The 13,879-nt window shown below is 36.3% G+C and overlaps 1 protein-coding gene across 6 annotated transcripts in view; it reads left to right on the plus strand.

Moving 5' to 3' along the window:
- Positions 1 to 13,167, plus strand: part of PTBP3 (polypyrimidine tract binding protein 3) — a 78,790-nt gene extending 65,623 nt beyond the window's left edge. For all 6 annotated transcript variants that reach the window (XM_070430889.1, XM_070430890.1, XM_070430891.1 and 3 more), the window contains 4 exons: positions 2,215 to 2,307; positions 3,069 to 3,285; positions 7,485 to 7,562; positions 7,713 to 13,167. In XM_070430889.1, coding sequence (XP_070286990.1) covers positions 2,215 to 2,307; positions 3,069 to 3,285; positions 7,485 to 7,562; positions 7,713 to 7,845 — 521 coding nt within the window. In that variant the 3' untranslated portion in view covers positions 7,846 to 13,167. The remainder of the gene's footprint in view (positions 1 to 2,214; positions 2,308 to 3,068; positions 3,286 to 7,484; positions 7,563 to 7,712) is intronic.
- Positions 13,168 to 13,879: the final 712 nt, after the last annotated feature.

The raw sequence follows: 13,879 nt of genomic DNA on the forward strand, positions 1-13,879 counted from the left end.
GATATAATATGCTTCATTATTTTCAGAAATCTTTTTTATTTTCATTCAATATCCTAAGGTCTGATTCTAAATTCACTTTATTTTAGTACTTGATCTTAATGGTTGTCAAACTGAAAAAGAAACCTCATAAATATATGTGGTATAAATGGAAGTGTTTCATTGTTGCTACACCTAATTATGATACTGATTTTTCAGTTTAATTCACTAATTTTTGTTGTACTTTGAAAAATTCAATTTTTCCTCTTGTTAAATTAGTTGATCTTGAAACTATTGCATGAGAATATTTTTAACAAATGGAGTTAAAACTCACTTCCATTTAGAAGAATTTTTAATACAATAAAAAATTGTTGTAAATTTTTTGAGTGGATAATAGGTGTTTTAAGCTGTGTTTTTGGGGTGTCATTTATAGGTACACAACAGTACGGAATTGTGCAGTCATTATTATCAAAGCCCAGTTTTAGAACATTTTGATCATCCCACGGAGATCTTCCATGCTCATTTGCAGTAAAAGTTTTTATTGATCACACATTTCTGTTTTCAGTAATGAAATCATGTATTAATGATACATTTTTATATCTCTTTAATAGTCCAAGCACATTTCTTTCTAAAAGTAGTTAATTTCTCACTCATTTAAAAAAATATCACCCTCAGCTTGAAGAACAAATTGTGTGTGGGGGATTGTTTTTTAAAAAGTAATAGCTATTTCAGCCACTTGTCATTTCTGAAAAGAACAGAAAATTGGAATAATCTTTTTGTTTTAAACTTTAAAAGTACCACTCATCTCTAAGTTCAGTTGCTCTTAGGTGCTTGCCCACAAGATAATCAGCACTCCTTTGTGTGCCTTGAAAATTTCCATAGTCGTTTTCATCACATTACAAAGTATGGTAATGATGCAACTACTTAAGGGTCTTATTTTTGTAACATTGGTGATACCTATTAGCACATAAACTGCAGTATATTTTAATATGCTGAATGACAAAAAGGAGAGAATGTCCTTTATATTACAGAAACTTCTGCCTATAATTTTTTATATATGTTAAAAATTAATAAAATGTGTTTCATACTGGTTTTATATATAAACAAACCAGTGTTTAAAAAAGTTTATTTTCCTTCCACACCCCAATGAATCATTTTGCCTGTTCTTTGGGATGTAGGACCCATTATGGAGAACACCAGTGTAGAAAACTTGGATGTAAAAGATTAATTAGGAGGCTGTTGTGAAGATAGCTTTGATGGTAATGAGGATGGGAGGAAGTAGGCAAATGTGAGAGAGATTTAGACCATAAAACCAATCAGTGCTGGTGATGGATTGAATGTAAGAATTTAAGAAAAGGCCTGGCCGGCGTGATACAGTGGTTGAGCATTGACCTATAAACCGGGAGACCACGGTTCAATTCCTGGTCAGGGCACAGGCCCGGGTTGTGAGCTTGATCCCCAGTGTGGGGCATGCAAGAGGCAGCCAATCAATGATTCTCTCTCATCATTGATGTTTCTATCTCTCTCCCTCTCCCTTCCTCTCTGAAATCAATAAAAATATATTTAAAAAAAAAAAGAATTTAAGAAAAGGAAATCAAAAGCTGAATCCCAAGTGTCTGACTAGAGTAAGTATTTGGATGATGGTAATAACTATGAACAGAGTTTGTGAACACTGAAGTAGGAAGAGGAAAGGGGAGATCCGGAACATAGAAGGGATACAAATTTGGGAGCATGTGTATGAAATAGCTCAGGGAATATATACAGGGTCAGACAAAAGTAGGTTTATAGTTGTTCAAATGAAAAATAATACAATAATCCTATATAATAAAAGGCTAATGTGCAAATTGTCCCCTCAACTGGGAGTTTGGCCAGGGAGTGGGGCCAGTCCGCCAACTGCCCGCAGCCCCTCCCCCTGGCCTGCCCTGCCCCCGATTGGCCCCCCTCACCCTGATCAGGGGCGGGCCGACCAGCCAACCTCCCTTGTGCCCTCCCCCCGGCCAGCCTGACCCGATGGGCCCCCATGAGGGTGGGCCAGCCAGACCCCCCCATGCATGAATTCGTGCACTGGGCCTCTAGTTAATAAATAATAATACAATAATAAACTGTGTTTCATGTACTCACAATTGTGAACCTACTTTTACCCCACCCTGTATAATAAGGGAAAAGAAAACTTCTTTAAATGTATTTGTAAATACTACACAGACATTAAAAATTGTTTTGTTTTGTCTTTTTAATTAGGAGTATATGGTGATGTACATCGAGTGAAGATTATGTTTAATAAGAAAGAAAATGCTTTGGTTCAGATGGCAGATGCAAATCAAGCTCAGCTAGGTACTGATGATTAATAGTAATAACAGTGGTGACCTCCCCCTTTTTATGTAAATTTTTCTATAAAATAAGCAAACTTACAGCTAGTAGGAATATACTTTACCAAAAAGTATTTCTTTGTGGTAGTATCTTCATTATTTGTATCTGCTTATGTTTTATAAAGATTAAAAATATTTATTACTCTTTGAAGTTCGTTTTCTACTTGTTGCTATTTAGAACTTTCACTCTAGGGTTTTTCTCTAAGTTTAAACTATTAAACATCACTTGCTTTGTTTAATTTTATTATTTTATTATTTATTTGTTTTTGTTCCAAATTAACTTTTCTAGAACTGTTGCATGGCATAAAAGTTTGGGCAAACTTCGTAATGATGGCACACGACAGTGTCATTCTATGGCCTCTCTGTTTATTGTTATAGTGGCTATTTAAAATGTTACTACTTGGAACTTTTGTAGAAAATACTTTGCTTCATATTAAACTAATTTATTCAGTAACCGTTTCCTGAACACTTGTTATGTTCCAGGCACTCTGGAACTTCCTAGGAAGAGAGTTGATTTTTGTTTGACTGCTTCTTTTGTTATTGTAAAATAAATTATCTAACACATTTCTATATGTAAGAGTTTTAAAATTTAAAACCATTTTAACCCACAAACTGACAATATAATTTTAAATGACTAAATAAAAAGATTTTATGATAATTTAGACAAATTTTATAGAGGCTCTATCTTAATACCCAAACTTTCCTTATTTTCTTCCTATGCATCAGCAATGAACCATCTGAATGGTCAGAGACTTTATGGAAAAGTGCTCCGTGCTACACTGTCCAAACATCAGGCAGTTCAGCTTCCTCGGGAGGGACAAGAAGACCAAGGTCTGACTAAGGATTTTAGTAATAGTCCTTTGCATCGCTTTAAAAAGCCTGGCTCTAAAAACTTCCAGAATATTTTTCCACCGTCAGCCACTCTGCATCTTTCCAACATCCCGTATGTACCTAATTAGTTATTATCCTACTGTTGGTTAATAATTAATATAATTATTATTATAAACAATATGTTTTAGGGGAGGTAAAAACTCTGAAATTAGCCCTAGCTGGTTTGGCTCAGTAGATAGAGCGTCGGCCTGGGGACTGAAGGGTATCAGGTTCAGTTCCAGTCATGGGCACATGCCCAGGTTGCAAACTCAGTCCCCAGTGGGGGGTGTGCAGGAGGCAGCCGATCAATGATTCTCTCATCATTGATGTTTCTCTCTCTCTCTCTCTCTCTCTCTCTCTCTCTCTCTCTCTCTCTCTCTCTTTCTCTTTCTCTTTCTCTCTTTCTCTCTCTCTTCCCCTTCCTCTCTGAAATCAATAAAAATATATTTTTTAAAAAAACCAACTCAAATTATTCTAATGTAGCAATTGTCCTACTGACTAATTTCTTGTGAGAGGATTAATTTATTATTATGTCTTAAGAAGGTTATATCTTCAGTCGTACACTGCAAAAGTAAGGATATCAGTATTTTAAAAAATTTCTTACAAGTAGAAAATTAGCAACTAGTTACCTTTCAGTTATAAAAGGGCATAAAAATAAGTTTATGCAGAAATATTCCATTGGCACATATTTGTTCATTCCTTTGCATACATATAAAGACTTAAGTAACCAACAGAGCAAAGTCAAATAATTTATGTTTTTTTGTGTTTTTTTTTAAATCCTTCCATGGGTATGTTTAGAGACAGGAAAGAGAGACAGACAGACAGACAGAAAATCAGAGAGACATTGATCAGTTGCTCTAGTATGTGTACTGAGGGTTTAGAACGCAAAACTTAGGTATGTGCCTTGACTGGGAATTGAATCCCAACCAACTGAACCTCCCAACCAGGGCAAATAATTTATGTATTTAAGAATTTGAAGAATTTTTAATTTTTTTATCTATAAGCTGCAAAGCCATATATAATGATTAATTTTAACTAATATGTTAATTATTATTTTTGTGTGCGATCACTCTATTAACTGGTGTTGTAGCAGACTTGTTCTTTTTTTAAAAAAATATGTATATATTTTTATTGATTTCAGAGTAGAAGGGAGAGAGAGAGAGAGAGAGAGAAGGAAAGAAACATCAATGATGAGAGAGAATCATTGATTTGCTGCCTCCTGCATGCCTCCTAGTGGGGATCGACCTGCAACCCAGGCGTGTGTCCCTGACCAGAATCAAACCGGAACACTTCAGTCCACAGGCCAACACTCTATCCACTAAGCCAAACCAGCTAGAGCCAGACTTGTTCTTTAGTTGTTTTCTAAGTCTGGGATTAATAGACTACCCATGGTCCAAAACCATCTGTTTTGGTATGGCCCACGAGCTAAGACTGACTTTTATATTTTCAAATTGCGGGTGGGTTGGGGAGGAGGGGCAAAATGGAAATAATTTGTGATTTGAGAAAATTATATAAAATTTAAATTTCCCATTCCATAAATAATGTTTCTCGGAGCACAACCACACTTGCTCATTTATATACTATCTATGGCTGCTTTTGAGCTATAACATCAGAGGTGGAGTGTTGCAACAGAGACTGTATGGTCATCAAAACCTAAGGTATTTACTATGTGGCCCTGTATAGAAAACATCTGAGCCCGGCCTTGGTGGCTCAGTGGTTGAGCATTGACCTATGAACCAGGAGATGATGGTTTGATTCCTGATCAGGGCACATGTTCGGGTTGCCAACTCGATCTCCAGTGTGGGGGACGTGCAGGAGGCAGCCAGCCAATCAATGATTCTCTCTCATCATTGATGTTTCTCTCTCTCCCTCTCCCTTGTGCTCTGAAATCATATCCTGATTTAAAAAACAACAAAAAACCCTGTTTTGTTTGTTTGTTTTAATGGTAGCAACTCCTGTTCTAATTCTTGAATTCCTTGACCAACAAAGATGGCAGTTTTGTATAATTTAATCAAATATATGAAGGGGGATAAGCTTTGGAAAGAGTTAAAAGCTGTGGGAAATGGTTGTATGTGTGCATGTGTGTGGAAATTTAAAGACTCGGGGAATGAAGAATGGTGAGATTTTGGATTGTTATTAAGAATGAGAAAAGGAGATGAATAAGAATAGAAAATAATTACTCAAAATAGTATTGAATACTCAGGCTCCAAGCTAGTCTCCAGTTAGCCTAGTGAGAGAAACCTTGAATCTGAATTGGGCAGGGCTCTAACCTTAGGCCGGCTTGGAAGCTAGAGGAGCCACTTAAGAAAAAAAAAACTAGATTTGTGGATCTAGAAATTTAGCAGCTCATCACTATAAAGTCTGTAGAGTGGCAACATATTTAGATACTGAGGCAGGCTCCTGTCGTTACCTTTCCCGTTACCTTCAAGCTGGTCTCAAGTAACTACTGTAATAAAAGTTATGTGAATGTAGTCTCTCTTACTAAGTCAAGAACTCTCACCTTTTCCCTTAAAAGAAGCACTTTATGGCTTCTCTTTGGCATATCTGAATTGCCAGCATCACTGCTTTTGCACTTTGGCGCCATTAATAAGTAAAACAAGGGTGACTTGAACACAAGCACTGGAATACTGTGATCGGCGATCTGAACACCAAGAGGGGTACTAGTGACTAACAGGCATGTACCGTATACTGTTTGGAAACACTGGACAAAGGGACGATTCATGTCTTAGGCACAGTGGAGCAGGATGGCAGATTTCATCACACCACTCAGAATGGCACCCAATTTAAAACTTACTTACTTAAGTAACTTACTTCAAGTGATGTACCAAGTGAATGAGAAATAGAATGGGAAGACAGACCTGTCTCCCTGCAGAGCCAGTTATTTTTCTGCTATACCAGCCTTGCTGGCAGTTGTGAAGTGAGTCTACTTTTAGTCAGTTGGCCACTCACTGTATTAGTCATCTGCTTCATAACAGATCACCCCAAAACGGAACACAGTAATTAACGTTCATTATCTCATACTGTAGCTGTGAGTCAAGAATCCAGAAGTTGCTTAGCTGGATTGTTTTGGCTGAGAGTCTATCATAAGGTTGCATCTGAAGATTGAACTGGGGCTAGAGGACTGACTTCCAAAGTGGCTCATTCATGTGCCTAGTTATTGACAGGAGACCCTCAGTTGCTTGTCACAAGGACCTCTCCATGTGGCGGCTGTAGTGTCCTCATGAAATAGCAGCTGGTTTCCTCTAAAGCTAATGATTCAACAGAAGGTGAGGTGGGAACTGCAGTTACATATGTAATTTCTATAGTACCTTTAAAGGTTACAGAGGGCATCCCTATTCAGTGTGGCAAGGGTATATTTGAGGGCGTGAATTCCAGGAAGCAAGAGTAATTGGGGCCATCCTGGAGCCTGGCTATTAACACATATTCATAATTATCCTGAAAGCAGTTTAAAATGTAGAACACTGGCCAGCTGGAGTGACTCGGTTGAGTGTTGTCTGGTGCACTGAAAGGTTGCCAGTTCGATTTCCAGCCAGGGCACCTCTGGGGTGCAGGTTTGATCCCCATTTGGCAACCCATCTCTCTCTCTCTCTCTCTCTCTCTCTCTCTCTCTCTCTCACTCTCTCTCTCTCTCTCTCCTTTCCCCCCCACCCCCAAGCATGTCCTTGGGTGTGAATTAAAAAAACAAAACTAAAGTGCAGAACTCTGGACTACAGTGGACTACAGTCGATAAGTTAGAACTAGCTTTGGAAGTACTAGAGTTAATTACTGAAGTCTGTGGTATGAGTACTAATTCCTTTGAAAGAATAAATACAGGGGTGGGCAAAAGTAGGTTTATAGTTGTAATACAAATAAATAATACAATAGTTAATAAATAATAAAACAAGAATAAACTTCCTATCCCTTTGTACGCCATAAGCGTCTGTAGACACAAGGATGGTTTCCATTTTGAACGCATGGCAGTTAACTGGCTAGTACTCACAACTGTAAACCTACGTTTGCCCACCCCTGTATAGAAAGATATTCTTGGTATTCATGTACCTGTCCACATTGTTTGCAAAAGATTTAAGACAAAATTCTGTTTTTTGAGGACATGTATGTGGTATGTGTCAACCTTGAACATCTTCAGGACAGTTCCAAATCATGTCTTCATTGCATGGCTTTAGTCTCTATGAAATGTGAGGTACTCTGGAGATTTAACAATTGCAAGTTAATCTTTGCTTCATTTGAGAATTAGGGCGCTAAGATACTTGGTTGACTCTGATGTTTTCACAGACCTTCCGTTACGATGGATGATCTGAAGAACCTTTTCACAGAAGCTGGATGTTCAGTGAAGGCTTTTAAATTCTTTCAGTAAGTCCTTGCTTTTAAGAAACACATTAACTTTATTTAATATGGTATGCAAATTTTAGGGTCATTTCAAGAAGTCTTCTAGGGTGGGAGAGAAGGTTTATAGACAAAATTAATTCTATACCCTTTTTAAATTTCTTATCCCATTTTTAGGAAAGATCGCAAAATGGCCCTTATTCAGTTGGGATCTGTGGAAGAAGCAATCCAGGCCCTCATTGAGCTTCATAACCATGACCTTGGAGAAAATCACCACCTCAGAGTTTCCTTCTCAAAATCTACAATCTGACTTTCTGTGAATTTTTCTTCTAAGACTGGACCATAATAGCAGTAAAATGTTCAGACATAGACTGAAGCAACTCAAGACCAATTCTGCCTCTTTTACAAAAATGATTTTTTTTCTGAGTTTGCTGTTTAAGTATATTCAAAAAATTAAGGAATGTTTTCCCCCCTGCCAATATGTGCTCAAAGGGGTGTTTTTCTTTTATATCTTAGTTTCTATGAAAATAATCTTCAGGAAAAAAAATTTTTTCAGTAATTCACTTCCCCATATTAAATTGGATTTCAGAAGGACAGACTCTTTTAGTTTGGGACCAGATCAGCCTTATACATTTCTAAACTCCTTTGTACTTTAAAAAACTAAATATAACAACTTTTAAAATTACTTGATATAAGTAATTTCAATTTCTTACAACCAAGTTTTTAACTTTATGATTCAGAATTTGTTCATGTATAAATTACATCAATTATTTGACATATATTGATGGTTATACATAAACAAATTGGTTTGTGTTGGAAGCATATTTGTAAACTTCATGTTTTCTTTTAGTTTTTTTTTTCCCCAGTGGTAAGACACTCCTATGAATATTGCGTATCTTTAATTTTTTAAGAGTATTTGGAGAAATGAAGCATCTCAGCTGTCCCAAGGAAATTAAGTGGAATCCAACCAGGATCAATTAAGGTGTCAGAAAAATCAGTAACTTTCTTTGGAAAAATCATGTTTTAAATTTAAAATGATACATATGCTGAGTAATAAAATATGATCTTAGAAAACTAAAAAAAATTTTACTTATAAACAACTTTTTTATAATTGTTTTCAGAAAAAAAGTTTACAGTCTTAAGGAAAATATTCAGGTCTATCATATGGTTTGACAGATTTTTAAAAGTTATTTTTGGTAAGGTCTTCTTTTAGAAAAAAATTAATCTCAAGGGTTTTTTGTACCACTATAATCTGTAATACTTATTCAGAATTACTGTGTATTTACTTAATTTCTAATTATGTGCCTTATTATGTGCTTATAATACAATAGGTTAGAGTTTTATCTAAGTATCTTGAAAGCTATATTGTGGGCTTGGTGAGTGTTTCCCTTTTCTTTCCCTGTTTTGGTAAGGATTTTAAAGGATTTTTCATTGCTATTTTAAGTAGTTTTCAATAAGTGATCATTTTTATCCAAATTTATGGTGCTTTGGTGCAGAGATGGGGTGGGGAAGGATAAATGGTTTAGACAATAATTCACTGTACACCTGTAGGCCTCTTCACATTTGACCAATAGCAGTCATTGCCATTATGGCATACTGATTTGGAGCTATGAAATGGAATCTCAGTTTTTGGATCTTGTCAAATCTTTATCATTCATCAGATTTTGTCTCAGGATTACTTGATTTTTCTCAGTACTCAAGCAGAACTTGCTTTTCTTTGTTAATGTATCATTACTGAGTGCCCACATATGTGGAGTATGGCAGAGTGGGTTCCTTCTCATTCTCAGTCCCATTCCCTTTTTTGGTTGAATGTAAGAGTGCATTTTAATGTGGCTTCAGTGATTGTATAATGTAAAATTGTTTCTTTTTAATGAGAAACTTAGCTTTTGTTAATTACTCCTTCAATGCTTGATCAGATATTTTAAAAGCGGGATTTGTCAAAAGGGACATTTTTGTCCACCACTTTTACACTTCTCAGATTCTCAGAGTGGCTCATCTCACCTTTAAGAGGAATATCTCAATCTCTTTGCTATATTCCAGCCATTTATTTGAACACAGGAAGAGTTCTACAAAAGAAATTTTACAAAAAATTGGAGACACAGGAGATATTATAGGTTGTTAAAAAGCAGAATTCACTCAACACTGAGCAGTAGAAGGCGGGTAGAATCGGAAGGAGACTACTAAATTGAGACCTTTTGGGTGCATCAGTTTAGCATTGGCTGAATAGATAGGTATAATCACTTATCAGATTTTTTATTTTTTTCACTTATGAGATATATTTTTAGCTAAACACTGAGTAAAGGGGAAGGGGAAAATGTCTTTGAGACAGCTCCCAAAATTTACTGCCTTTTTCCCTCCATACAGGCACTATTAAAGTTTTAGTGACGGGTGAAATTGGATTCTTTCATTTGCTTTGAGTTACGAATTTCTGTGTAGTTTAAAGTCATGATTCTCATAATCAGCGTGTAAGTGTAGCAAAAGTGTAGCAGAAGGGAGATCATAAGGGTGTTGAATGTAATTTTGAAATAGAGCATGGCCTTTAAATCTGAAAGAACGTTTGAATCCTTTTCAGGGATTTGTGTATGTGTGTTTATATGTGTATATATATATATACACAGATATGTATATATCTATATACACACACACATACACTCTTCTGATGTTGTACATACATATACACATTACATACCTTTTAATTTATTGACAAAGAAAATCAAATTAAGATTTGGAAAAATGAGATATTATTTAAAGTAGTGTGTTTGAAACCATCAATTTGTGTCTAAAATTAGCTGTAGCACATGGATGTTATCTATACTGGGCTATTTGCTGTTTGACTTCTAGAAGTCTATAGTGTTTGTGTTGGCATAGTTTATGTAAAAAGATTTTAAAATATCAGGGTAGTGGAAAAATTAGATCTTTGTATTTTTGTTTTTGGCATGCATTTATTAGATATCTTCTAAGTCATGTTTTCACTGTTCAGCTGACATAGTATTCTATTTTTAAGCTTATTTACTTTATTTTAAGGAGTATGTCTTATCACTTTTGGAAGTGTCTTCACTTTTACACAAAGTATATATATTCAGGACTTTAAAAAAATAGCAGTACATGTTTAACAAGTAGCAATTTATGCCAAAAAGTTTTTCTTTGAGATTTAAGTAAGTTGCAGAGCAGTAAAATGTGTTTTGTGTGAAATACAAATAGAAAAATGATCCAGTAACTAAATTGTTAACTTACCAATTAAGAATATCAGCATTTTACCCAATAGCTCCTACAGAATGCCATAAATCCTTTAAGACTAAATATTGTAATCTTTTATTTGTAGTAATAATATTTCTGATTTTTTTTTTGTCAAAAGATGCAAATATCATCATTTTTAGAGACATATTTCTTTCTGCTTGCCTAATTCCTTATGGGAGCAGGGCAATACCTACAATAATAATCTAGGTTCTGCCTCAGTTGGTTAGAAGTAACGCTAATGAATGTCTCTGTTCGGTTTCATGTAAACATTTCAAAGCTTCCCTGTCCTTTGGCAGCAAAGTTTATATATACACTAGAGGCCCGGTGCACAAATTTGTGCACCAGTAGGGTCCCTCGGCCTGGCATGAGGGATCAGGTGAAACCTGCTCTCTGACATACCCTGAGGGGTCCCAGATTGCAAGAGGGCGCAGCCAGGCCGAGGGGCTCCACTGGTGCATGATCAGGGCCGGGGAGGGACGCAGAAGGACTCCAGGGCGTGTCTGGCCCATCTCTCTCAGTCCCAATTGGCTGGACCCCAGCAGCAAGCTAACCTACCAGTAGGAGCGTCTGCCCCCTGGTGGTCAGTGCACATCATAGAGAGTGGTTGAGCAGCCTTAGCATATCATTAGCATATTACTCTTTGATTGGTTGAACGGCCAACCGGACAACCAGACACTTAGCATATTAGGCTTTTATTATATAGGATTGAGTAAATTATCATGTAATTTCTCTTCTGTTCCCACTAAATATTTTTGGACAAAAGATAACAAGCTCAAAAGTATGTGCCCTCCACCCCCAAAGAGTCACTTAAACCTGAAGTTTGCCAAACTATTAGCCTATTTCTTTGAAAACTTAATGTGTACTGCTATTTTTAAAACCAAAAAGACAGCATGACTATGCGTAAAAGCATTTTTTCTTAGCCTTTCCTTTGTCTTGATCTGTTGTTATCAAGAATACTGCCAGACTTAAAATATTCTACTATTGTCCTCAAAGAAATACAGTTTAGATTGCACAAAACTTTTCCTTTAAAGACAATATAACTCAGCTATCTTTTAAAAGAGCTGTGTTGTTATCTAACTATTTGCAGTCTTTTTTCAGAGCAAATTCCAACAGTTAGTTGTGAATTGTTTAAAAAAAATAGAAAATAACTAAAATATTAGTTTTAGGGGTTTTATAGAGGGAGAAAAACTAAACGGGACCAAAGTTTATGTGCCTTCTTCAGTAGTCTTAATTGACCTTTTCTTCCTATTCGAGACTAAGGTAGTATCAGTATTCTGGTTTTCAGGAAGGATGTACTATGTAGTTTTAAAAGAATGTTATCCTGCAGACTATTCATACAAGGGAAGAATTGTAACTGTGTAAATGCAGCCTCAGTTACACTTTTGCCTTTGTTGCATAATATTTATTATATTGCATTGTGCAGGTTCAGGAACAGAACTGCTCGCTCTAGATCTTTGTGGTAGTCATCTTAGTTTCTGTAACCTGAGGCATGTGTTCCAGAGAACAGGGATATTTGTCTGGTCCAGTGACCTTGGTGATACTAGTCACAACTGAAAGCTGCTTATGGCAAGCTTGATTCAGCACTGTAAACAGATTTTTGTTCTTGTATTATTTTCAATTTTTGAATCTATGTAGTAGTTGTAATAAAAGATATTTAAATAGCTATTTTTGATGTCAGATTCTGGCCTTTTCCCCCCCTTTCCATTGTTACCCAGGTATTTGACAAATTCATCCCACATCCAGAAAGTACTAATTGTAAAGATCGCTGACCAAGCAAAGTTTTGCATCAAAATGTCACCTCATTGCTCTGACCAAAGACTGACTTCTGGTTGTAGCTCCTTCTATTAAGCATTGTTTCCCAAGCTCCTTTCTGAAAGAAGACCCAGCGCAGAGCGGCCTTTACTTTCTATTTCCTGATGGTGAATAGACTACTTGATATTACTTAGAGAAAATGGGAGTTTAAATGTGAGCAGAGTGGGTTAGGATGACAAGGGTTGGATGGGCATTTTCAGTACTGTACTTAAGAAAAAAAATAGCACAGCTAAGGAGCCTATGACATTGTCTCGTGTTTTGCGTGGTCTGTTCATAAGATTCCCTTTTTCAGTTTATAAGAATGTTCATCTAACAGAAGAAGATGCTGTAAATATTTGTAACAACATTTTTTTTAGCCAGGCCAAAAAAGAAAAAAAAGGGGGGGGGTTTGGGGAACAAGGTAACATATAAAGTGGTTTTATATAAAACATCGATTATCTTGTATATTTTGATAAGCAGCAGTACCAGCTTCATTTGTAACACAGTTTGTGGCATTGGGAAAAAAGGATTCTGTTATTGTTGATGTGAACTATGTTATAAATGCAAAGAGATGATAAAATATTAAAAAAACATATTTTCTAAATGCGTCGTGCATGGTTAATTCAAGCTTCTGTACACTACAGTGTATTCCATTCTCGTTCAGTTTGTATGTTTGCCAACTATTACTTGATATCTCTAATCTCTTTTCCTAACAAGTATAGCATTGTAGCATGCCTTTTAATAAATGTCATGACATCTGTACGCTCTTAAAATTTTTTCTGTGTTCTTGTCTGTACTTTGGGTTTCCCCTTGTCTTACCTGTAAATCTAATGATGTTATATTCTTTAAAAATTTTCATAACCATACATCTAAACTTGTCATATTTAGAGAATAGCAAGCACATATCTATATAACTTCAAAAACTGAAAAACCTTAAGTCTGCTAACACCTTTTAAAATTAAAGAAAATGCCCTAGCGGGTTTGGCTCAGTGGATAGAGCGTTGGCCTGCAGACCAAAGGGTCGCAGGTTGGATTCCGGTCAAGGGCATGTACCTTGGTTACAGGCTCCTTCCTGGCCCAGGCCCTGGTCAGGGCTTGTGCAGGAGGCAACCAATCAATGTGTTTCTCTTACACTGATGTTTCTCTCTCTCTTTCCCTCTCTCTTCCACTCTCTAAAAAAACAGGCAATGGAAAAATATCCTCGGGTGAGGATGAAAAATAAAATTAAGGAACAGTTCTCATTTGCGGAGCAAACTGCTTTTCTAATTGTCCTGTAATGCAACTTTCTCTATGGCACCCCCCCCCCCCCTTTAGTG

This window comes from Myotis yumanensis, unplaced genomic scaffold, assembly GCF_028538775.1.
Source record: "Myotis yumanensis isolate MYYU_CA2020_CCGP unplaced genomic scaffold, mMyoYum1.0.hap1 SCAF_12, whole genome shotgun sequence".
NCBI classification, from domain to species: Eukaryota; Metazoa; Chordata; class Mammalia; order Chiroptera; family Vespertilionidae; genus Myotis; species Myotis yumanensis.